Below are 25,658 nucleotides of genomic sequence, written 5' to 3' on the forward strand. Positions count from 1 at the left end.
TGAAAACTGCAGCAGCCAAAATGAGTCTTCACGCTGTTCTGTATGACACAGCCAGTGTCAGCCATATTATTTCAGCCATTCTGCATCGTAACAAATGGATGTTATTTTCAATGAGTGTGCAGGGAAGAATACTACACCGTGTGTTACCTTGAAGATGGTGTGCATTAAAGAAAAGTGTTAATATAATGACATGTTGGCACAGCATGTGTTGTTTTGATGTATTGTGATGAAAGTATTGCCAGAATAGCTGTTCCTAACTAATCTGAGATGTGCAGAAAACACCTGTTTTAAGACGTGCATGCATGTGTGCCTGTGTGAGCGAGTGTGATAGACCAGTGATCCAGCAGTTTGTCTGGGTGGGCTCTTTGTTTTGATTTCTTCTCTTCTTCTCTCCGTTCCAATGCTTCCCCCCTCTCCTATGCAGCAAGGACAAGTTTGGAAGGTTTGCAAAGTTTATCACCTTCCACTGATGAAACCACACCCACCCCTTCACCCCTCTCGACTCCTTCCTCCATCCTCCTCCTCCTCCTCCTCCCTCTGCTCCTCCGGGCTACCTGTACTGATCTGTTGGTCCTCTCCTTCCGCGCCTCACTCCTATTCTTGCTTAAATTTAATGCTGAAAGTACGCATTCATTGCCAGTTCTGCCAAACTGCAGTGGCAATTCAGCGTGTTACTCATTTTGTCATCATACAGAGCACAACTCGAGCACACGATCTTTCTGTGCTTTGTTTGGAAAGAGAAACGTTTTGCTTTGAACAAGTCTACAAAGCAAAACTAGATTTGAAACCTCTTAAATTTATCAGGTGATCAAGTCTTGATTAAAGTCCCCTTACATCGTAGCAATAGATTGACACGTTCATTAATAATTAGTCATATGGAAAACAGTTTTTTTGATTTTTCTTGTAAACAGTTGGTGTTTATTGGTGGCCATCTCCTGACTTCATAAAAGAAGTGTTTGGCATGAGATCAAAAGCATTTACATCCTGAATAATGAAAAGTGTTTCTTCAGTTTCCGACTGTTGCTGTGTAACACAGCTGAGGCAAGGGAGCCATCTTTGTAGGAAGTCTCAGTTAAAAAAAAAGATATTCAGTGTTGAAATTGTAATAACAAAAGCTACTTGGCTAAACCAAACACAGTGACTTAGGGGTCACATGTTCAAGGTCTGGTCTGTTTGGGAAAGGTAAAAAAAAGAAAAACATGTGTTCAATGATGTCAACAAGTGTTCAAATGAAACTTTAAGTTAAAAATAATTTACAGTTGTCAATACAATCGTACAACCAATACAGTTGTCTGGAGTAAAAATAGATTGCTTAACAGCAATAAGAAATGTATACCAGTTCACCAGTTCTGCTCACCTTTCCATCAAATTAATGGAAATAATTGATAGTGGTGTTTATGAAGACTCTTGACAAGTCTCAAAATTGGTATCAATGTAAAAAAGAATGAGCTCCCTTCTTAATATTTATCATTTGCTCAGCTTAGATATAAATCAGGAACAAGTACGACGTTGCTGTGGGTTCAACAGGATGAGTGAAGGCAGTCGGCCAACTCTTCGCTGGTTGTAGTGATTCTTTAGTTCGGCTGTTCTTAATCACGTGAAACCATCCATTCTTTAGAGCTCTGTCATTTTTTGCAGTCGATCATCCCTACTTAAGAAAAACAAGTGAGGAATGAAAGACAAATACTAATTGATCTCAGAGAAGAGCAGTGTGTTTCTGCATGGTTTACTGGGACTCTGATGGATCACTGAAGAGGTGCCATGGGGTGTTGGAATATTTCATCCAGTAATTAGCAGTCGTAATTAGCTTTCAGATGTAGCTTTCCCTGGCCCACTGGTATCCATTACGAGGTCCCCTGCCTTATGTCGGTCAGAGTGGGGACTCTTTTGAGAAGCTCAGCTCTTAATTGCTACCTGGAGTGGAGGAACGATGGTGGAGGCGAGACTAAGGTCTGTTCTGGTATCCAGGCAACAGCCCCTTCACTCTTCCCTGACCACTACTGATCCTCAGCTTATTCCCATGACCTGTCCCTCCATTCACTGCGTCTCTCCTCCCTACCATCCATCCTACCATCAGCCCCCACCCCACCTAAACTCAGCCAGTCAGCTTATGCACTAGCCAACACAAGAACTAACGGACAGCGCCATGCCATGGGAATGAAAGTTACTTTATTCTTCTTCTGAAAATTACATTTTAAGAACGAGCTAAATGGTGTTCAATAGTGTGGCTGTATTAAGTAAGCTACGTCTCTATTGTAATTTTAAACACATATGTTGTTTTTCATGTCAACGCCGACAACGCTTGTTAAACTTCCAATAGACCACAGCCTACCATGATCCAAAGCACAGGCGTGTCATTATGTTGTCGATTTTCATCTGGCAGTTACTCTTCAGTTGGCCAAAACACAAGATGACGTCCTGAACAGTGTTTTTATTTTTATCCACAGTTAACTGTCAGTAAGCTGAGAGGGAAAGAAAGCAGAAAACAAATAATGTTATTAAAAAAAAGTATTACTTTCTGAATTATATGTTCAGAGTGTTTCTCTATTGGCACCTATGGGGAGAAAAAAAATGCTAATTAGCTGCTGATTGGCTTATCTCAATTTGACCAATAAAGGTCAATATTACTGGCTAACCAGTATTAGGGAAGGCTTTCTTGATTTTTTTGCTAGGTGACAAATGCATATCATTAATCCAAATGATTTATCGTCTCGTTTCTCTGTTCCTCAAAATCCTGTCACTGTTGCCTTAAGGCAGCTCTTACAATCACAGCTTATAAAACCGTTTTCCTCCTCTTTCTTCGGGGGATTTTGTAATCTGTGATTTAAAGCGTTCAATTTAGCATCACGACAAACAGAATACAAAAACAACAATCCAACTCCAAAGAGATGTTCACAATGATTGTCACAATTTTGTTATAAATGATCGATATTGAGAGAACAAAAATACCTTTTTTATATGAATATGTTCAAATTAAAGCTTTCACAGAATCTGTGGACAGCAACAGAAAAATGACTGTGAGCCACTAGATTTGAGTTTGGGCCAATACTATGGAAAACGACAGTCCTTTCAGCCATTATACTTATGAAATAACCAGCAAGTGTTTTTCACTCTGCAGTTCCCCGGCGTGAGTCAAAGGGTAACTACATCAAAGTAGCTGTTGTAGAGATCAGTGTTGTCGTGTAGGGTGAGACTAGAAATGTGTTGTCATCAGAAGAGCATTGTGTTAGTAAATCAAGGCTTGTGCTTCTGCAATTGCATGGGTTCCACGGTCAAATCTTGATTCCTTGTTTCTCATTTAACATTCAGTTAAAATTCAGTCTGCCTCTCTCACACCTCAACAGATTTTTCCTCGGCCAGTAGCCGTGTAAACAAACAACATTGACAATAAGCACTGGCGACTGTGGGCGTATAAAAATTTAAAAAAATAAAAATCTGGTCAGGTGTGAGAGAGGTGGGCGCAAGGAAACAAGCTGAGACTCAAAAGTCTGAGTCTGTGTCATTGATGGCAAATCGTGCTGAAACCGTGTCGATGTTGTATGTTTTTCTGTGTCAGACCCCCCCCCCCCCCAACTCCCCAGTGTCCAAGTGTTTAACGTGTGTGAGACCTGCAGTAAAGGGGTGTGTTTCAGATGCCGCTCTACAAGAGCTTGGCATGCCTGTTTTGGGGTGTTTGAAGTAAATGACATAGCTTCAGTTGAAATATTCAGGCTTCAGTCACAGTGATGAGTTTGTCTTTAAAAATGTTATCATTTTTATTACATTAGGCAAGAATCCCCACCACTATGATGATTTCTATCTGCGGTAATGGAGAGTTTTTGAAATGCTGCTTACCGCATTTTGGTGCTAAAACTCCCATTTTGCATTTCAGAGTACACTGGATTAGCTTTCTGATTGGTTCATCATGCAGATGTAGCCTAAACCAATAAACTGAAGTGGGGTATGGCTAAGTAGCTTGTATAACTGTTATGAAGTTGGGTTTTTTTCATCCAGTAGCCTGTTTATGTTGCCTATTTGTTCAATAGTAGACCGGGTTCAATTGATTTATTAAACTTTTTGTCTTTGTAGCTAGTCCGTTTATTCGCAGAGAAATACTCCGTATACACGCTGTAGCTATTTTACCTTGTGTTGTGCTCAGGGTTGGAGGTTAAAAATGCTGTTACCTAAAAGACTATAGATACAAGAAATCCATAGACAAATCTACATATTTGATTACTAATTGAGGCAGCACTTAATGTTAGCATTCAACCACATGAGCTAACATTACATTATCTGGGGGTTTTTTTCCTTGATAATGTGTTTGCTGGAAAGATCGCCTTTCCAATTTTGTCATGTAGCACTACCCAACAGTAATAGTAGTTTTTAGCTATTTCCTTGCTAAAGGAACTGTTCTGAAGTTGGTAGCTGGAGGCCGCTAAAGTAGCCGTTGTCTGACCAAAGCTAATGGGACGCCAAATGTGTTGTTGTAGTTTGAAATGGCCAAATAAGTTTCCAGTTTTCACTTTTCATTATATATAATATGTTTTGAATTGCTGGTTATTTTGGAAGGCGTGACTCACTAACAATTGCCAGATACTTTAAATCTATGACTATCCACCTGGAGCAGAACAGAATGAAAGTGTGACAGCGTTTGAGATTCCCACCCTGAGTATGACATAGGGGAAACATGTCTACCATTGGAATATGGTCAATGAAATATTAATTACTTAATTGTCAGAAGACACATTTTGTCAAAGTGACCACCACATGTATGTCAGAAATGAGTTGTACTGTAAAATCAGCGCCTGTATTAGAGATGTGAGACCGTCCACTGCCACTATAGTTGGCTTAAACAGAGTTGTCGGCCTGTGTTTGATCACATCTGTGCTCATCTAAACTAGCATGCGTTGCTGTTTTTGTGCTTTCATTTTGTACTGGCCAATGCTGGAAAAGTTTCAGCGCCATGCAAACTGAAATCTAGGTTTATGGTTGTGTTGCCTGTTAGATGTGATGTGTTATTACATTAACAGTGTAGTTTTGTGTTGTAGGTTTCATTTTTTATTTTATTTTTTTTAAACTTTTCTAACATGCTTCCACTTTTTAAACTCAAACCTTTACGAACAGGAAGTGAATCTCCAGAGCGGTCAAAGACACTGGCCTCTTCTGGGATCGTTCCTCTGTGTTGGCAGCCAAACTTTTATATCCATTCACACTGTTTATGGCACCTGCATGGACTTCACTATTACACGACCCACAATGCATGAGTGCTGCTGCTTCCTCACATAGTCTGTACAGTTAAACAGATACAAGACCCCTTCGAAGGAAAACAGTGTTGATGCAAAATAATACAAATCATAAAGCTCATATTCAGATCATGGAAAAAGCAGGAAATACAGATTATATTTTTTCTGTATCTTTTCTCACATTTTTGTTTACCCACTTGAGTTTCTCTCCCTACAGCCCTTTCTCTTCACTTCCTATCTACTCTGTGCATTTCTCTTACTCCCTCTCTCATTTCTGTCATTCGGTCCCTTCTTCATGCCACCCATACATCACTCAGCCTGCCATGCAGACTACTAATGGCTCAGAGAAACTGTTTGTAGCTGAAGCCCTCTCATTAACAGACCCCCTCCCACTGGTTCTCATTCTGCTCTGTGTTGGCAAAGTTTCACTTAAATGGCTGCCCAGGTTGCCATGTTTAGGTAATCCAAATAAGTCACCCTCAATTATTAGTTAATTAAAAACATTTTCGTATTGAGGATCAGGAATTACACAATTTTGTCAAAGTGAGCTGCAGCAATGAATCAATTATCTCCTACACAACAAATCACCAACTATTTGAATAGAAATTAATAACTTCAAATAATTAAAAAAAAAAAAATCAATATTGTTAGTTATGGAAAAATCTGTTGACTAACAGTATCAGTAAACAAATAGTGTCCTATTTTTGAAAAATCCATTATTTACTCTATTTTAGTGATAAATGATCACACATGAATGCCCTTTTAAATTCTTTATTGTCATCACAACTGTATGCATAAAAATATAAAATGCTTATGTCACTATGTTTGCGTGGGCTTTGATTATTGTCATAGCCGCTTGTAATAATTTAAAAAAAAACCCTTGAAATAATGACACTATTACAATAGTTGGTCTTTTTTTGTTTTTTACATTGATGAATGGATTAATTGGCTCATTGTTGCAGCGGAGCCTGTGAGAACCACTGATCACGTCAGGCTGTAGCTCAGCCTTTGCTCAACAGTTGAACCTGGTTTATCTGAACATGTAAAGCGTTATCTTTCAAATCCAAACCAACAACGTGGGAACTCCTGATTGAGGAAACACTTTGAGAGCCTCTTTTTGCCATGTTTATCTTGGTGGGAAAATGAACTAGAATGCACCCACAATGTTTCTTTAAGTTTGTTTCCACGTATTTGATGAGCCTCCGGTCTTCAAATTGTCCGTAGTTTCAGTATTTCATCTGATCCCCTTCTCGTATCCACCGCTCAGATAAACCAGTTTTCACTATTGGCAAAAAAGATCAAACATGTCTGACCATGAGAACTGAAAATGTTAGCATTAGATGTGTCTCAGTAGCAGCATTGTCATTTAACTTGTTGTGTTTCTTCTCCCCTCACTTTTAATTCTCCTGTCCTTTTCCAGGCATGTGGCGATCCCAAGGCTAAGCCCTCCTATCTCGTTGATAAGAACTTGGAGTCTGCGGTTAAATTTATTGTAAGAAAGTTCCCTGCTGTGGAGACGCGGAATAATAATGTAAGTTCACCTGCACGGATGTCTACTTGTTGGTATAATTGATTATCATTCAGAAGCATCACATTCACACACTCTTTTAATTTTTAATTTTAATTTAACACTCTATTATTTCTTTGATATTTATATTTAAACTAAAATATGAAACTGAGCAGACCTCAGTGACACAAAGAAAATAACTGCGGCCACAAACATTAAAGTTTAGGATTATAATGAGGCAGAAGCACATGATATAATAATATTCAGTTGATTAACCTCCAGATGTCATCCTTCAGTGCTCCGTCTGTTCTTAACCCAACAAAGTTCAATTTGATGTCAGAGAGGAGGAAAGATCAGAAACAATTCTCACTTACCCGAGCAGGTGACTAATTACAAAGACCACTTGATAAAGAATCTATTCATTTATTATTTATTATTTATTATTAATTAATATTATCACATATTCAGTTCACCTTTAACTAAATTGAACACAAGCACTTCAATCATGACTCAACATTAAGTGACATGATAAAACATTTGTTCCCTCCGGTATCAGATCCTCTTTTTATTTCATTTTATATACTTTATTATATATGCTATTCATATCACTATACTTTAAATACGTTATTATATATACTATTCTTACTACTATACCTAATTACTATTCTTACTACTGTACTGTACTTTATATACTTTATTATTCCCTGAGGGGGAAATTGTGCTTCAGACTGTTATTTTAGAGACATGCTTCTCACACACAGAGGCCTGACTCACATACATATAAGCAGGACCTGTGGACATGTATTGATGGAGAGATGTCAAAGTGCGGCGGCTGCCCACATCAAGCTGGTGGGGCTTCAGTGCCTTGCTAAGGGGCACCTAGGCAGTGCTTGAGAAGTGGTCTGGCACCTCTCCAGCTACCAGACCAACTTCCATATTTTGGTCCACATGGGGAATTGAACCAGTAACCCTCCGGTTCCCAACCCAAGGCTTTAGGAACTGAGCTACTGAATAAAAAAATAATGATAATCATTTTGGTGGACTTTGTAATTTCGACAAAACTGTCAACTGAATGAAGCCCGTGCGTGCGTGCGTGCTCATGTTTGAAGAGAGTGAACTAAACTCATTATGAGTCATTGCTCATCAAATGTCTTTCAGCTTTACTTGTTAGCTTAGCTCGAAGCTTCTTGCCAACCTGTTTTTGTGAAACTGTCATTAAGAAAACGTGTGTGTGTGTGTGTGTGTGTGTGTGTGTGTGTGTGTGTGTGTGTGTGTGTGTGTGTGTGTGTGTGTGTGTGTGTGTGTGTGTGTGTGTGTGTGTGTGTGTGTGTGTGTGTGGCTAACTGCTTTATTCAGTATATCTGTGCAGAAATGGTCTCTTACGTTGTTTTCTGCTTTGTTTCTGTGTTTGTTTGTGTTTTGCATGCTAAAACTTGGCTTAATCCGGACTTGTGCTTTTTGGTAAGTTTTTGTATCTAAGTTTTTGTAACTTTATGTATTTAAGTTTTGTGATACTGTAATTTTTTTGTACTCGTTTTTGAAGCTGATTTTAGAGTGTGTTTTGCTTTGCTCCGCTTTTCTCTTCTCTGCTGGCAGCTTTTTTTGATTTGTCTAACTTTCATCCACCGAATGACTGAGTGACTGCTGATTTACTACCCAGTTTACCAGCTGACTGACTGCTAGTTGGTTAAATGGCTTGTTGACTGAGCAGCGGACTGCCTGCACTAAGGAGTGGATTTCTTTTCTCTTTTTTTTTAATCTGTCAGCTTTTTTGACAGTTTTTATTGAAGCTAGGATAAACCATGTCCAAACAGTTATAAGGCCTAACAGAGACCGCCATTAGCATTGATTGTATTCTTTCAAAATAAAAGAAAACAGGCAGAAATAAGCCTTTCCAAATCTCTAGAGATTTAAGAAATAAAAACTTTTTCACGTCTAAGTTGATTTACGATCACTTCAACTCCTTGGTTCAGCAGGATCACACTCCTTACACTTGTCTTTTCTCATATTCTCCCCCACTTTATCTTCTACATCTAACATCCTGTTTTGGCCAGCACAAGCTGCTTTGGGTGCAGGGTTGAATCTACATATATAGTACTTCACTCATTTCTGTCAGGTAAAATAAAGCCACTTAAGCTGCTCGGGAAACGGCTTATTAAAAGATTGTGGAGTCACAATCTTTTCAAGCTGAGCTTTTTCCAAAACATTTCACCCTTAGCTTAACTTTCCAGACATTAGCCCCATTTCCACCAAGCGGTCCAGTATGGATCTGTACAGTTTGGTTCGGCGAAGCCTGATCCTGTTTGCGTTTCACCAGCCATCTCGTGGCATATTTGATATTGGACGCGTAAGCCATCAGCTACGTAACAGCGCGACACAGTTCACACTGCGAATAAATTCAACAAAGAAGAAAAACACGGCACAGTAATTGTCATTGCCGTGTTTCCCCTGTTTTCATTTAGCAGCGGTTCTGAAATATGACCACTGCTGCTGACTTTCTTTTGTTTAAGAGAGAGGAACGGGGTAATGAAAGGAGGACGTAACGTCATAGTATTTTGCACTACGGACTCTTCATATCACAATAATTAACATACCTGAGTGAGAAATACAGCCGAAAAAACAATTGACAATAGACTCGGCCAGGTTGTGTTTGTCTTTTAATGCTGCTGTCGTACAGGACCAATCAACGGACTGCAGTGTTTAGCTTCACCTTTTGGGGTCGGTTCGACATACTTCTAGAGAGTAGCATGGTACGGGTCGGTTTTTTGGGAATCTTTCCCGGCTTTAGTCTATGGAAATGCCACAAAATATCTGCCGCACTGAGACAAACCGAACTGAAGCGTTTGGTGGAAACGGGTCTATTGACAGGTTCAGAAGAGCTGTTCTATATTTCTGGGCTTCCTCTTAACTTCTGAAATGTCTTATCACAATGCTTCCCAAAATCAGCCATTTTCCTTTGGTGAAACATTTCTTAACCTAAGTACATGAAGACAGACTGAAGACAACACACTTCCTACTTCCTTCATGTCCTTCAAGTTCAAATGTTTCACCAAAATAAAATGACTTCATAAACATTTACAGTTTAAAGTGGAGTAGAATTACAATCCCCTTTGTCTCTAACTGTGTTTCTCTTTGTTCGTATTGATGAAAAGAAAGAGTTGAGCCAGCTTCGATATACATGATTCAGCATCTCATTTGTAACAGTACGAAGTTGATAAAAAATATGAACTACCTTTCATCGCTATAAAAAAGTTGATAGAAGTAAGGGTCATTTTCAGAAAAGGGTCAGACGTTTAAACCAGCACGTGGTGATGTGTTCAGAGCTCCTTTGATCTGTCACAAAGATTTAGGTTCGTGACTCTGATGCACCGCTCATATTTCAGTAATTACATGTGACATTTACAAGAAGCTTTTCTGTTACACCAAATAAAAGAAATCAAGAGGGTAAAAGGTCATTTAAAGCTGATTTGGACATGTACAACTTTCTTCAGGGAAGTTTTATAGACCTAAACGGACAGTTCAAAAACAGTTCCTAGGTTTTAGTCAGATTAAATGGATAGATAGATAGATAGATAGATAGATAGATAGATAGATAGATACTTTATTGATCCCGAGGGAAATTCAAGAAAATAGAAATATAAAGTGTATATGATGTTAATATAGCTTATCATAGCTTTTTTTAACTGTGTACACTGTGCCGTGTTTGCAGCAACAGCTGGCTCAGCTGCAGAAAGAAAAGTCAGAGATTCTGAAGAACCTGGCTCTCTACTACTTCACCTTTGTGGATGTCATGGAATTCAAGGTGGGAAGACACAATCACACACACACACACACTAACTGGTTACAGTGTGAGGGATTCTAATAAATGTATTTGTGTTGACACTTTTCTCTCCAGGACCATGTGTGTGAGCTTCTGAACACCATTGACGCCTGCCAGGTCTTCTTTGACATTGTAAGAATTAAATGGTTGCACTCTACGATCTGGAGATGGCACAGACGAACACTGTTTACGTGCTCAGGAAAATGTCTGACTGTGTTTTTCTTTCAGACGGTGAACTTTGACCTGACCAAGAACTACCTGGACCTGGTGGTCACTTACACTACTCTGATGACAATACTGTCCCGTATAGAGGAGAGGAAGGCCATCATAGGACTCTACAACTACGCCCACGAGATGACGCATGGAGCCAGGTGAATGAAAACATACAAACTGTTTTCCCTCCTAATTTTTGGAAGATGTCTATTAAAGAACATGCAAATGAATGCATACACCCATCCCATACTGTTGTGGGTATATTAGGACTTGGTTTGTAAAGGAAAACGGTAAGAATATTTCAAGCCTAAATTAGATATCATTAAAAGTTGTAAACAAAAGAAGGGTGAGATGTGATTAAACCAGCACAAATCAGAGCAGAACTCTTCAGTATTAACATTTGAATCAATTGTGAACCTACTGTGAGACACGCGTATATTTAAAGCTGAGAATGAACAGGTTTTTCAGGGTGCTAATTGGAAACGCACATCAAATAGAAACTTGCATTACATTCACCAGCACGTAAAAATGCACATCAAATATCGAAACACACACACACACACACACACACACAGTCAGAAAAGTTCCCGGATATAAACACAAGCACAGAGATGAACTCGAATTTGGCACATCAAACATACTGACCCAGTCCAATGAGGTCAGCATGTTAACATTGTGATACATCAGTCCCCCTTGTGTCTGGAGTTACTGATTGATCGCTTGTGTCACAGTGACCGGGAGTACCCCAGGCTGGGCCAGATGATCGTGGATTACGAGAACCCGCTGAAGAAGATGATGGAGGAGTTTGTTCCTCATGGAAAGGTAAAAGAGCCAAGTTCATATTCAGAGCTCAACTGAAACCTCTTTGTCTTTGTGCCTTTTGAAATAGTTTTTTCTGTTTGTCTGTCCTTCTGTGTACACTGAGAGCTTCATTGAAGTAAATTTAAGGGTTCACAGAATTTAACCTAGCACTTTTGCCACAGTAAATTCTGAATTAACTGTATCAAGGAATAATTTAAAAATAAAGTGAATCTGAAATTCACCTTAAAAGCTCAGTCGCAGTTGTTTGTTTACACTGCACACTGAACATTCTCCCATCCTTAAACATCTCTAAGAATGATGAGGAGTGGAGCCTTTGTGCAGATACTCCTATCTTCCACTCCTCTCCTTTTCTTCCCTCTGTCCTGTTTCACTGTCTTCACGAGGTCTCACTTCATTACCGTCTCTCTCTTCTCCGTCCTGCAGTCGCTGTCAGATGCTTTGATCAGTCTTCAGATGGTTTATCCCAGGAGGAATCTGTCCGCTGACCAGTGGAGGAATGCCCAGCTGCTCTCTCTGATCTCTGCTCCCTCCACCATGCTTAACCCTGCACAGTCAGACACGGTTTGTATAAAGATGACTTCACACTCAAATGGTTAATTTTATAGCTACAGCCCTTATGTTTGTTCATTAAAAGTCAGAGCTTGAGCCTTTAAATCTATTCATTGATACGCATATTAGATAAAATAACTTGAAAATCCTTAAAAGTGAACAGTAAATAGTCTGGTTTTAAAGTCTGTTGCTCCTTTTTGTCTCCGTCTTTAGATGCCATGTGAATACCTTTCACTGGACGCTATGGAGAAGTGGATTGTTTGTAAGTTCTTTAAAAACATGGATTTAAACTTTCCATGTTAATGAATTTCTTTAGTCAATTTGATTTATTTTCGGCTGCCGGTTCCAAATGGTCACGTACTCCTCTCTGTTCCTCGGTCTAGTCGGTTTCATCCTGTGCCACGCGGTGCTCAACAGCGATGCAGCAGCGTTGTCTCTGTGGAAGTTGGCTCTGCAGAGCTCCACCTGCCTCTGTCTGTTCAGAGACGAAGTTTTCCACATCCACAAGGCTGCAGAGGATCTGTTTGTGAACATCAGAGGGTAAGAGTCTTATAGCAGGGGGAAGCAGATGGGTTGACAGACAGATTGTAATTCATACTGTGAAGTATCCTTGATTTTTTTTAAATGTTTTTTTTAATTTTTTTATCCCTTTTATTACAGACTGGTTTCAAATAATTCAACCTAAAATATTCATTAAAAAAAAATACAAAAATGGTTTCTGATAAGTAAAAAAAATAAAGAACTTCAAATGTATGGTCATGTCACATAGAGATACATATAGTCTACAGTTTAAAAACATAGATAAAATCATAGTATAGATCCCAAACATAAAAAACATTCAATTTAAAAAAAAAAATGCTGGAAGTCATTCAAGAGAACCTCAGACGAAGCATTATTCTTTGTTGCGTTATCAATCTTTAAAAATTGAAAGAAAAAGATTCACGTCTGGTTACAGTTTCTGAAAGACACAATTTGTCCAGATTTTGGCCTCTTGGTCGATCAAAACAAAGACTGTTGTATGTGTACTCACTTGTGGCTCTGGTTTATGCTTTGCATGACACTAGACATTGGGCACATTTTTTTTGCTCTTTTATCACATCGTCTTTCCTTGTATGTCTTACAGGTACAACAAGCGTATCAACGACATCAGAGAGTGCAAGGAGCAGGCCCTGTCTCATGCGTACGTACATAATCGTGTTACTCATCCTCGGATCCGAACTTAAATCTTCATCCAATCTTTCCTTTTGTTCCTCACGCATTCAAAGATATGCTTTTTCTCATTCAGTTCTCTGCCCTCATTTTCAGTTTTATTCATTTATGTTCATGCTCACGGGCTTTAGTCTTTCCCTCAGGGAGGCTCACACAGAATCATCACCTTCTTCCCTTTATCCCTCTTTCAGTCCCCCCCCCCTGTTTTATCCCTTCCCCCCTGTCTCATCCCAGCTCTTATCCTCTTACTGATTCTGTCTTCCCCTTTCATCTCCACTCTCATTCTTCTGCTGTCACTGCCATCTACTTACTTTTGTGCTTCTGCAGGATTGTCCTCAAAGTGTCAAAATACCATTTAACCACGATGCCTGTGTGTCTCAATGCTCCACTCTGACTTCCTCTTTATGCCTTGCTCTCTCTTTCTCTTTCTCTCTCTCTCCCTCCCTCCCTCTCTCCCTCTATCTATCTATCTATCTATCTCTGCAGAGGCTCCATGCACCGAGAGAGGCGCAAGTTTCTCCGATCGGCTCTGAAGGAGTTGGCTACCGTTTTGGCTGATCAGCCTGGACTTCTGGGCCCCAAGGTAGAGAAGAATTTCAGATGAAACATTTGGATCACATCTTGGATAATCCTGCATTAGGTTTCAGAATGAATATACTCACCTTGCCAGGGCCTCTGAAAATCTGTACAACCTGAAGTTCAGGCAGGCATTTATGAAGTTACCGGTTACCGGTATTACTCGGTATGTGAGCGAGTTATATTCTCGCTTAGTCTACATGCATTATAATGTACATGAAGCCCTCTGCAGATGCCTCACTTCCCTGAGTGTTTACTGGGTGTTGTACCATCAAAAAAAACTTCCCCACCCCAAGTGCAACCTTTGAGGAGAAAGATGGAAGTCATGGCTTTCAGATTAGCAGTTCCCAACTACCTCTCCAACTTCTCATTCATTTACTTTCATTACAACAAGAATGCTTTGTTGTTTTTAAGAGAGACTGGCTCAATGCAGCGGCTGAATGATCATTTAATGAGTCACCTCAAACACGCCGTCATATCAATGAGCTATTAATCAATCATTCCATTTAAGTTCATGTAAAAGCACTTCTTATGAAGAATGCTCCAGAAGTCTGTAACCTGTCTGTGAGGGACCCTCATGAATGTGTAAATGTGTGTATGAATAGATTTGCTAAGCCCCATTGACTGTAAACATTTGTTGTTCAGAGACTATGACAATGAGATCACTGTTTTCTCCTCTTGGTTATTCGTGTTTGAATATTTTTTGTTGGCTGTGTTTTTTGTGTTTTTTGTGTTTATTTGTCTCTTTTTTTCCCTTCCTCCGTTGGTCCCACCAGGCGTTGTTTGTGTTCATGGCGTTGTCGTTCGCCCGTGATGAGATCATCTGGCTGCTTCGTCACGCAGACAACATCCAGAAGAAAAGCACGGATGACTTTATAGACAAGTAAGAACACAACATACACACTTTGGAAGAGCGGAGACGCACGTGAGGAGACAAACAGTTCATAGTCATTGTGTGTGTGTGTGTGTGTGTGTGTGTGTAACAGACACATAGCGGAGTTGATCTTCTACATGGAGGAGCTCAGAGCTCACGTGAGGAAGTACGGTCCTGTGATGCAGCGATACTACGTCCAGTACCTGTCAGGATTTGATGCTGTGGTGCTGAATGAACTGGTGCAGGTATGAACACACACACACACACACACACACACACACACACACACACACACACACACACACACACACACACACACACACACACACACACACACACACACACACACACACACACACACACAGGCACACACACACCCTCTCAACGAACATGCTACGTTCTTCATTGTACTCTCAAAAACTCGCTGACATCAACACAAGATCCATAGAACACACAGGAGGTCTTTTTGAGCTGCACCGCTGCCTTTAACACTCTGCTTTTTCTATAAATATATCTTTAGATATTTGAATGTGGCATCAACTCCTGCATACATGTTCTGACCCTAATTCAGATTGTATGTGGATAAACCACTTTCCTCACCAGTTTTTCTATTTTTGCTTTCTGTTGGACAGAACCTGTCTGTGTGTCCCGAGGACGAGTCCATCATCATGTCTTCATTCGTCAACACGATGACCTCTCTCAGTGTCAAACAAGGTACGGCTGTGTACACTGTGACTGTCAGGAGTTTTTAGAGGAGTGTGAAAGCAGGAGCTGTGTTTCAGCAACTGCATCGATTTTTACTCGCACTAAGTCGAGCCGTACTTGTGATACTGTTGGCTGGCAGCTGATTTCATGCTGGTTTTTTTTGTGCTTTTGTGTTTCAGTGGAGGATGGAGAGGTGTTTGACTTCAGAGGCATGAGACTGGACTGGTTCAGACTGCAGGTGGGAAAACAAATTCAGTGCTCGCATGTTTTAAAATCACGTACTGTATTGTTGGAGTGGAGTGTAAAAGAAAGGATCTGTTGATTGTGTTGACCTTCTGTAGGCTTACACCAGCGTCTCCAAAGCCAGCCTCGGTATAGCCGATCACAAGGAGCTGGGTAAAATGATGAACACCATCATCTTCCACACAAAGATGGTGGACTCTCTGGTGGAGATGCTGGTGGAGACGTCAGATCTGTCCATTTTCTGGTGAGAATATCATGTCATAATTCAATGAACATCAATGTCCCAAGGATGTACTTCAAGGTCAAATGTATTATGAGGACAGATGTGTGTGTTTCTCTTTTTAATTTTTTGTATCCGTTTGTGTTTGTAGCTTCTACAGTCGTGCGTTTGAAAAGATGTTCCAGCAGTGTTTGGAGCTTCCTTCTCAGAGCCGACACTCCATCTGCTTCCCTCTACTCTGCACACACTTCATGTCCTGCACACACGAGCTCTGTCCTGAGGAGGTAAACACACAAACATGGATCCAGAAACTTTCCATTGGAATCATAAAATACTCGTTCTTTTTTTCTCCACTGACTCTCATCTTGATACTAACTTTTCCCGTTTGTGACTTTGCATGTTTTTACTGTTTCCCCTCCCCAGCGTCACCACATAGGAGATCGAAGCCTGTCGTTGTGCAACATGTTTCTGGATGAGATGGCCAAACAGGCCAGAAATCTGATCACTGACATCTGCACTGAACAATGTACACTCAGCGATCAGGTAGAAATTCGCACGCTATCACAAATGCACCAAGTGATATCTCTGTCTTTATCTTCCTTCCGCCCTGTCTCATTTCTTTAACGTCTTCTGCTTTTTTTTTCCTTTTTTTTTTTTTTATAGCTGCTTCCTAAGCACTGTGCGAAGACCATCAGCCAGGCCGTGAACAAGAAGAGCAAGAAGGCGACTGGAAAGAAGGGAGAGCCGGAGAGAGAGAAGCCGGGTGTGGAGAGTATGAGGAAGAACAGACTACTGGTCACTAAGTAAGTTAAATAAACAGAGAAAAACAGCAGAAGACAGGAAGTCTCCTTCTCTCATTTTAGATGATAATCATCATTTTAGATGATAATAGACTTCGGTTGTATTAACGGTTAACTCCATAAATCTTTTTATGCATCAGTCAAGATAACAGTCATATAGCTGTATATCCTCATGTTAACCTCTGACATTGTTAGTTATGATAATCTTATTGAATCACTCTGAACACATTACTATCAAATAATCACTATTGTCCATTTGAGTTACATCCATAAAAAGAATACATTGAACAACTTTCTTCTTTTTTTATTTTTACCTTATCACCTACACATTTATGTACGTCCATTTTTAATGTCATTAAATTTTCTCCTTTGTTTTTTTTGTCTCTACCATATTCTACAGCTTCACTTTAGCTTCATTTAACAAATTTTTTTATTGATTATTGTAGAGAATGTCTAATCTTGTTTTTTGTTTGTTTTTCTCCTCCCCAGTCTAGATAAACTCCACACAGCGTTATCTGAGCTCTGCTTCTCCATCAACTATGTTCCCAACCTGGCTGTGTGGGAGCACACGTTCACACCGAGAGAGTACCTCACCTCGCACCTGGAGATCCGATTCACCAAGTAAACAAATGATACTGATTGGTCAAAACTTTGTTATGTCTAATCCGGGTAAAAGGGTGGGGCACTGCTTTAGCTCATTGCACTGGTTGTAGGTTCGACTCCTAAACCTGATCTAGGCCCCATGTAGTGTATGTCACACCCCCACCCTGTCACCTATCAGTTGTGCTATCTAAACACGGGGAAAGGCCCAAAAAAATGCCCAGATCTGATTTTTTTTTTTTTTTTTTTTTTTTTTTTTTTTAATCTTTAATCCTCATTTTGTAATCATTAAGTTCTTCATTGACAGAAAAGTTTTAAAATCATCTTTAGAGACAGCCATCATTCCATGGTCAGTGCTATGAACACCTTTGATATAGATCATTGAGGAAGTTGTAAGTAAAGTGATTGACGAGGAATCAAGAGTGTAGGGGGAACACTCACAAATGAGTTTCATATAACAAATGTAGAACTGACCCACACCTCTGAGTGTTTTGTAACATCCTCCGACTGTCTCTCTCATTCTGTCTCCAGGTCTATAGTGGGGATGACAATGTACAACCAGGCTACACAGGAGATAGCCAAGCCTAGCGAGCTGCTGACCAGCGTCCGGGCCTACATGACCGTGCTTCAGTCCATAGAGAACTACGTCACCATCGACATCACCCGTGTCTTCAACAACGTCCTCCTTCAGCAGACGCAGCACCTGGACAGCCACGGGGAGCCGACCATCACCAGTCTGTACACAAACTGGTACGCGAGCGTCATCCCCGTCTGTGCTCGGGCTGTCAGTTTGAGAGCGTTCAGTATCCAAAGCAGAAAGATCTTTAGACTTCTAAAATGTTGTTTTTGTTTGTTCTTTGGGGAAAACTTTTAAAGCTCAAATCAGTGAATATTAGTGTGCACAGAATGAAGGATTGCTTGTTCTTGTATTTGCCATTAAAGGTCATTGCTCCACACTTTGAAAGAAAAATGTTTGTGTGTTCAGGTACCTGGAAACGCTGCTCCGTCAGGTTAGCAACGGACACATCGCCTACTTCCCTGCCATGAAGGCCTTCGTCAACCTGCCCACAGAGAACGAACTGACTTTCAATGCTGAGGAATACTCCGACATCTCTGGTACGAACACAGACGCTGTCCTCAGAGGTTTATATTTAATGATCGCGGATGATCATTTCTTCGTTATAGGATCTGTTTGATGTTGTTATTGTTTGTTTTCACAGAGATGCGCTCTCTGTCTGAGCTTCTGGGCCCGTATGGTATGAAGTTCCTCAGTGAGAGTCTGATGTGGCACATTTCATCACAGGTTGCTGAGCTGAAGGTATAAACATAAATAATTCACATAGAGCATAAACTCGATAATAATACAAAAACCTTACCTTTTATCAAAGGAACATCATTCCTGCAGTGGTGGAGAAAGTGTTGATTGAAGTACAGTTGTGTAAAAATCATCGTCATGCATTTCTATAAGGTCAGGGGTCAAACAGTATGACTGTAATGTGGTACCAGATGGCCCAGCGGTTAGGTTGTGCCCCTTGTACCCGCCTCTCTTGTCCAGATTTCCTACTCTATCCACAGTCAGCTCAAAAACAACGGCATAAAAAGCAAAAAACATCAATCTTGGAAAGACTGTAATTCAATTTATCTGCCATTCCAAAGAATCCTGACTGCGTGAATATACCACCAATAAGAACAGTTAATGTCTTTGGATCCTAATAAAAAAAAAAAAAGGGAAGAAAAGCATTATCTAGCTGATGAAACATGAAGCTTTTATCTAACTCTTTGTTTTTGTCCCTGTATAGAAACTGGTGGTAGAAAACATGGAGGTGTTGACCCAGATGAGGACGAGCTTTGACAAACCAGAGCACATGGCTGCCCTCTTCAAGAAGCTCACATGTAAACAAACACACACACACACACACACACACACACACACGCATCCGTGAATATGCGTCCTTAAGATGAACTTTTCTGACTTGGTTTGACTGCTGAATGAATATCATCAATGAAGTGACTTTTTTTTCTTCACGTCACTGACTTTAACAGTCGTTTTTCTTTAGACGCACATTTACAGCTTCATTGATTTGTGTTCTTCCGTGTTTGTAGCGGTGGACAGTGTTTTAAAGAGAATGACCATCATTGGAGTCATCTTGTCCTTCCGCTCCCTCGCTCAGGAGGCCCTGAGAGACGTAAGATACACTTTATACACACACACACACACACACACACACACACACACACACACACACACACACAGAGACGTCCATAAAGTGACCAACTGAAAATGAGCAGTTTGAAGTGTAAGTGCAAGTCAACCACATGTTGTTATTTTATGAATTTGACTGTAGAGATGAGCGTAAAATAGTTTCTAATCCATACAGACATATTAATGTTGTTTTAGGATCCCAGTGTAACAAACCTTCAAACAGACTTAATGAGCTGCCAATATGCAGAGACAAGAATACAAGCACAACAGACTGCCGTTCGACCTCCCTTTGAAAGTCACATCATTTAAAGAAACCGATTCTTTGCTCGCACAAATTATGAAATCCAATCCTGATGATTTCATGATGGTTTTGAATCTACTGGAGATAAGAAGAAGGATCATGAATACATGTCACATCTGTTTGCATTCATTGTCTTTGCCAGATGAAACGAATGAGCAGTGTTTGTTTTTTAAACTGATCCACCTTTTAGTGATCTTTTCTGGAGCGTGGAGGCTTTAATACTTTGTAACTAGACTTTCCCTTGTCTGTCTCTTTCCAGGTGTTATCCTGTCACATTCCTTTCTTGGTCAGTTCCGTGGAAGATTTCAAAGACCACATTCCCAGAGAGACGGACATGAAGGTAAAAGATACATGCGCGTAATGTAAACAAAACCTGTTGAGAAAGTCTCTGCGTAATCTTGTCCCCTAATTCTTTTTTTTTTACCTGAATCTTTTCAGGTGGCCATGAACGTCTACGAGCTGTCATCAGCAGCAGGACTGCCCTGCGAGATCGACCCGGCTCTGGTGGTGGCTCTGTCCTCCCAGAAAAGTGGTGAGACACAAAAAAAGACAGAAATACACCCAACCCCATCCATCCTCCACATGTCCCTTCTAATCAAATGACCTTCTGTGCGTCCGCCAGACATCCAATTTAACACATCAGTCCGATGTCTGACTAAAAAGTCTGATTCCTTTTAAGATAAGAGAAAATACATCACAGAGATGTAAATGAACGACTGAAATTTAACCAAAGATGAAAGTGTCAACAAAAAAGAAATAAATAAACATTAGAATGTTGTCATTTATATTGTTGCTGCAGCGAAGAGCAATGAAAGAATATCACACAGTGCTCAATTAAATACTTGAAGAGCAGAGTCAGCTGCAGTCTTACAAAAGTGGTCTGAACATACACAGTTGTATAAAAAACACTGTCCAAGCTGATGAGTCTGGTCACTCTACTTCAGACTGTGTGTAGGACAGAAGTGTAAAGTATTTGAAAATGTTTTTATTTAATTTTTTTGGCATGAAACTAAAAGCTTCAAAGTCAAAGCAAGAGAAAATGCCCTGACTCATAAACACAGATGACTCTAGCATGTCTGACGAGATCGTGTGCCTGTGCAGAAAACATCAGTCCAGAGGAGGAGTATAAGATCGCCTGCCTGCTGATGGTGTTTGTTGCGGTTTCCCTGCCGACCTTGGCGAGCAACGTGATGTCACAGTACAGCCCCGCCATCGAAGGTAAGACGAGAAACTGACATGTTTTTCAAATCCTGGCTGACAGACCTCGGTTTTTTATTTTAGTATTACAAATATAATATATTGTAACAGTGAGCCAGTTGCCTAAGAGCAGGAATAACACACGACAGTCTGGAAGAGTTAACGCTGTGCATTAACAGCTCTGCATGCTAATGAGGTCGACCTTGTGCCTTCTAATTGATTCATTTGTGTACACTAGACTCGTGTTAGCTTAAATAAATACGCTATGTCTCAACATTTTTTCAGCTGTTTATAAGCTGTCACTTGTTCAGCTTTATTTGTTGCCTCATTCTGTTACTTTAAGGTTGACTCAGTCAAATAAACTCGATAGTCAAACAGAGACACGTGACTGTAGTTGAAAAGGCTTTTTGAGAAGGTATCAAAGAGGCTTGTCAATCAAAGAGGAATTATCAAGACATTGCCCTCTAATAGCCTTGAAATGAAAGGTGCCATTGTTATTAAGGGCCATTTGAAAAAGAATAATGAGTTGTAATGGGCTCCACCATTGTTATTATGCAGACCGCGTAACGGGGAACAATTGGCTTTCCGACGGCACATGGCTCCAGTGCAGCCACATCAACTGTTGTTAACTTCCAATTACACACATAATTAATAGTTCCACACTTTTTATACATCTCACATTCACGCTTCACAAAAACCCTCAAGAAATGTAATCCACAAAAATGGCTGCACGTGTCAGAAATGAAACTGGAAATACTTGATTTTCAAATACAGACGTCGCCATGTTCTCTAACTGTGTGCGTCTTCTGCCCCCTACAGGCCACTGTAACAACATCCACTGCCTGGCAAAAGCCATCAACCAGATCGCTGCTGCTCTCTTCACCATCCACAAGGGGAGCATAGAGGATCGCCTCAAAGAGTTCTTGGCTGTAAGATTAAAAAAAAAAAAACCAGCAATTTCACATTTTGTGACCAACCTCTTTCTCCCCTCCCATTTAATCCTCTTGCTTGTTCACAATTTATCATGAATAACACATTAAGGTAGCTGAGATGTGAAGACGTATTCATTTTTGAATAGACTTCTTCAGTGCATTTGCATAAAGCTTCCATCACTGAAGCAGACATTGTTTTTTTGTGTGCTGACATTTTAGAAATTCAAAGTTTGAACAAAAAATAACAATTTGGACAAACCACTCTCCTGTGAATAAAAACCCTCTCTCTGACTTGTTTCTCTCCGTCTATCTGTGCAGCTTGCCTCATCCAGCCTTCTGAAGATCGGCCAAGAGACGGACAAGATGACAACCCGCAACCGGGAATCTGTGTACCTGCTGCTGGACATGGTGAGAGAGATGTTGTTATTTAACTGATTTGTTCAAAGGAACCAGTTACACAGTAGATAAGGCTACTTAAACCACACATTTATAAATAAGGCCCCACAATTCATCAACTTTTTTTTTTTTTTCTTTTTTTTTTTTTTTTTTAGACTTCTCCTGTTTGGTTATGTTGGAAAAAAAACTTTACCAAACCATGTTTGTGCCGTTGTGTTTTAGATTGTGCAGGAGTCTCCCTTCCTTACCATGGACCTGCTGGAGTCCTGTTTCCCCTACGTCCTGCTACGAAACGCCTACCACGCCGTCTATAAACAGAGCATCAGTGCAAATGCATAGACACACAGCAAAGATCCACCATACTGTTCACCATCAATTCAACAAACATACACTACACATGTACTGACTACAAAGTAAAACACTAATTTATGCCTAAAATGCCTCAACGTACTTCTTACATCAAAATAACAAATCAGTGTACAACATGTGCATCAGAATGTTTACACATTGAAGGTATGTAATCAAAGAATACAAAGTCCATCAAATAAGTCAATCGCCAAAACAAATGTACAGAACAATAGTAATGCACAAAGATTACAAAAGATCGGACAAAAACAAACACAAGCTGGATGAAGTTGGGGGATCGGCGTCTTTATTTTTATTCATTATACTTTGTCATGATGTTGCAAGGGACCGTAACCATAGCAACACATAATATACCATATGTTTGGTTGGTATTAAAGAACAAAAATATAAATATATAGTATATATATAGTTGACACTAAAATGTTTTTTTTTCTTATTTTGTCTTTTTTTTTCATAAAGATTTGAGAGTTTTAGTGGCCAGCTGACAACTTTTATGTGGTGATGGATTTGGATGCTTATTTTGGGAATGCAAATGATGTGATGTGGGTTCCTTTTTTTTTTTTTTTTTTTTTTTTTTTTTTTTCAATCAAGGAGGGTGGTTGAGGATTCCTGGTGTTTATAACAAAAGACTTGTTGCTCGTTAATGTAAGTTTACACTTAAAACAAACACTGACAAACATCCTGAGCAGATATAAAACATTGACACACTAATCTTTCAATATTTCATCATAAACACACACATTTGTATAACATGGTGATATTTTCTTCCTTTTTTCAAGCTAGATGTAACGAGATTTTTGTGGGTAAAGATATAATATCTGTAATCTACTTTGATGTGAACTGAACTCGTCTGTTTTTAATGTTTATGTTTCGTTATTTTTATGATGATTACGATGATGATAATGATTTGCCAAATGTGTTGACACTAAAAAAAAAATGTGTATCAGGGCTTGGAAGTGGTTGAGTGTTTGGGTATTAATGGATGAAATGCCATTTTATGTGTTGAGTTAAACAGACGTATGGACTATCCGTCTGACTGCGACAGCTCGGTTTAACAAAAGGGGGTTATACACTGTTTCAGAAGGAAACTAACTTCAAGATAAATACTTCAGTAAAACATAATCCTCAGCGCTGTTTGAGGTAACCTCTCCTAATGAAGTAAAGGTCAAGTAGGTGCTGCTCTTTTCAAGTGGTTAAACAGAAAGATGTGCAAGATATAATTGATATCAACACTTTCTAAAGCCCCTGGCTTCTGAAAAGAGGTTGCAATTTTTCTTTTATGTTACAACCTTACATTGTTGTCCACCAGCAGGCCCCCCTAAAGCAGCTGGAGGGATAGTGCCTTGCTGAAAGGTAACTTTAAACGAGTAAATGTCGAGGATCAAACATGCAAACACGGTTGTTGATGAAATACTTTTTAAATACTTAACCTTCAAATTGAAATTGAATCCTTCACAGAGAAACTAGAGCGTCTTGATTGATCTCAGACCTGTCAACAGAAACCTGGAGCTGCAATAAGACAAGAAAAACAAATGTACATATACATATAGACTCTGGGTGATGTTTTCACTGCATTTATTAACTACTGTCAATGGGACATTCTCAAGTGAGGTTACATATTGCGACAGTTGATAGGGATTTTTTTTTTTTATTTTTTTTTTTTAGAACAGACAGATTAACAACTTTTACAAAGTGCAGTCTGTTTTTATTTTTCCTCTTTCTCTCTCTTTATCAAGGCATGGCAAAGGGCTACATACTGAGACATTAACACTGCTCTCTTTATGCCAGCCCTCTGCTGATGTATGACTAACACTAGGGATTTGTCTGAATCCTCATACTGCATACTATATCAAACTCTTAATTTTGGAAGCAGATGCTGTAGTTGCAAACTGAACTCAAATTAACAATACATAGCAGGAAAACACAAATCTGGACTCTGCTGCACCATGCAACATGAACGTGTAGTAGTATGCATTATAAGCACTTGAGGACAGATCCATGGACTCATTCTGCCATTTGATGTGGGATGGTTGCTGTTTTCTTTCTCATCATTCTTTTGTGTCTGATTCCACCATGTAACTTAAATGACATGAATAAAATAAACATTAGGGCTTTGTCAGACCTGAGCTGTGAGTGTGTAACACTGCTCCATGCACGTTGCTGAGGTGAGGTGACGAGGAAAGTAGGTAAGTGGCATTGCTTTATTTGAGCAGATAAGTTTTAATTAACAGCATAAGAAAGCCTTACCCTGACTGAACCGGTGGTGACGCAGAGACTGTCAAAAGGACGCTTTGAAATGTCACGTTTTGCCACTTCAAAGTCAACTGAACCATTCCAAAGCAAATATAAAAAGGAAATTATAAAAAACAGGTTCTACTTGTCCCCTTATGAATCCATCAACACATAAGACAATGATACCTCAATCAGCTCAATTTCTTTCAAATATAGGGACTTCATGCTCATGCAAAACAATTAATAAAATCTAAATGAAATTAATGAATTCAAACCAAATAATTTAATAAGAATTCGTGTCATTCTGTTCAGTTTAAAACTTTTTCTGTCTGGCTTTAACAGATTTGAAACCCGTGCAAGAAACCAGACAGACTTTATTGCCACTTCTTTTTATTCATGGATTGCCTGGCAGCTGTTTTGAGAACTTAAATTCAAATGGAAAATGGGGCAGGGAAGAAGTTGAAAAATGCAAGATATTATCCACTTTTAGGGTGAGCTTTTAAACCCTTTCTGTCCAATATAAAGCTTTTTAATTTATGTATTTCTTTAAATGAATACACATCGGTCCTCTCTTGTTGTTGTAGGTTTAATTACTTCGTAAATTGCCGAAACGCTTCAAAAAACAGTGACATCATGAATTCTGGACATCTACTTTGTAGCTGTGCAGTTAC

General features: G+C 39.6%; 1 protein-coding gene across 5 annotated transcripts in view; it reads left to right on the forward strand.

Moving 5' to 3' along the window:
• Nucleotides 1-24,876, forward strand: part of nckap1 (NCK-associated protein 1) — a 30,730-nt gene extending 5,854 nt beyond the window's left edge. The window contains exons 2-32 of one of the 5 annotated variants that reach the window (XM_079362987.1): nucleotides 425-442; nucleotides 6,643-6,753; nucleotides 10,439-10,531; nucleotides 10,625-10,681; nucleotides 10,778-10,920; nucleotides 11,494-11,584; nucleotides 12,008-12,145; nucleotides 12,347-12,395; nucleotides 12,517-12,673; nucleotides 13,257-13,313; nucleotides 13,829-13,925; nucleotides 14,695-14,801; nucleotides 14,905-15,037; nucleotides 15,425-15,506; nucleotides 15,677-15,735; nucleotides 15,839-15,984; nucleotides 16,112-16,244; nucleotides 16,384-16,503; nucleotides 16,624-16,763; nucleotides 17,250-17,381; nucleotides 17,892-18,110; nucleotides 18,346-18,476; nucleotides 18,581-18,678; nucleotides 19,160-19,253; nucleotides 19,464-19,546; nucleotides 20,124-20,204; nucleotides 20,303-20,396; nucleotides 20,966-21,082; nucleotides 21,881-21,990; nucleotides 22,312-22,401; nucleotides 22,612-24,876. In XM_079362987.1, the coding sequence (XP_079219113.1) occupies nucleotides 425-442; nucleotides 6,643-6,753; nucleotides 10,439-10,531; nucleotides 10,625-10,681; nucleotides 10,778-10,920; nucleotides 11,494-11,584; nucleotides 12,008-12,145; nucleotides 12,347-12,395; nucleotides 12,517-12,673; nucleotides 13,257-13,313; nucleotides 13,829-13,925; nucleotides 14,695-14,801; nucleotides 14,905-15,037; nucleotides 15,425-15,506; nucleotides 15,677-15,735; nucleotides 15,839-15,984; nucleotides 16,112-16,244; nucleotides 16,384-16,503; nucleotides 16,624-16,763; nucleotides 17,250-17,381; nucleotides 17,892-18,110; nucleotides 18,346-18,476; nucleotides 18,581-18,678; nucleotides 19,160-19,253; nucleotides 19,464-19,546; nucleotides 20,124-20,204; nucleotides 20,303-20,396; nucleotides 20,966-21,082; nucleotides 21,881-21,990; nucleotides 22,312-22,401; nucleotides 22,612-22,728 (3,297 nt within the window). In that variant the 3' untranslated portion in view covers nucleotides 22,729-24,876. Of the gene's footprint in view, nucleotides 1-424; nucleotides 443-6,642; nucleotides 6,754-8,085; nucleotides 8,191-10,438; nucleotides 10,532-10,624; nucleotides 10,682-10,777; nucleotides 10,921-11,493; nucleotides 11,585-12,007; nucleotides 12,146-12,346; nucleotides 12,396-12,516; nucleotides 12,674-13,256; nucleotides 13,314-13,828; nucleotides 13,926-14,694; nucleotides 14,802-14,904; nucleotides 15,038-15,424; nucleotides 15,507-15,676; nucleotides 15,736-15,838; nucleotides 15,985-16,111; nucleotides 16,245-16,383; nucleotides 16,504-16,623; nucleotides 16,764-17,249; nucleotides 17,382-17,891; nucleotides 18,111-18,345; nucleotides 18,477-18,580; nucleotides 18,679-19,159; nucleotides 19,254-19,463; nucleotides 19,547-20,123; nucleotides 20,205-20,302; nucleotides 20,397-20,965; nucleotides 21,083-21,880; nucleotides 21,991-22,311; nucleotides 22,402-22,611 lie in introns of those variants that run through there. The other 4 variants (XM_079362988.1, XM_079362989.1, XM_079362990.1 and 1 more) reach the window with 4 other exon arrangements.
• Nucleotides 24,877-25,658: the final 782 nt, after the last annotated feature.

The sequence above is a fragment of the Symphodus melops genome (assembly GCF_947650265.1).
Source record: "Symphodus melops genome assembly, chromosome: 15".
Taxonomy (NCBI): Eukaryota; Metazoa; Chordata; class Actinopteri; order Labriformes; family Labridae; genus Symphodus; species Symphodus melops.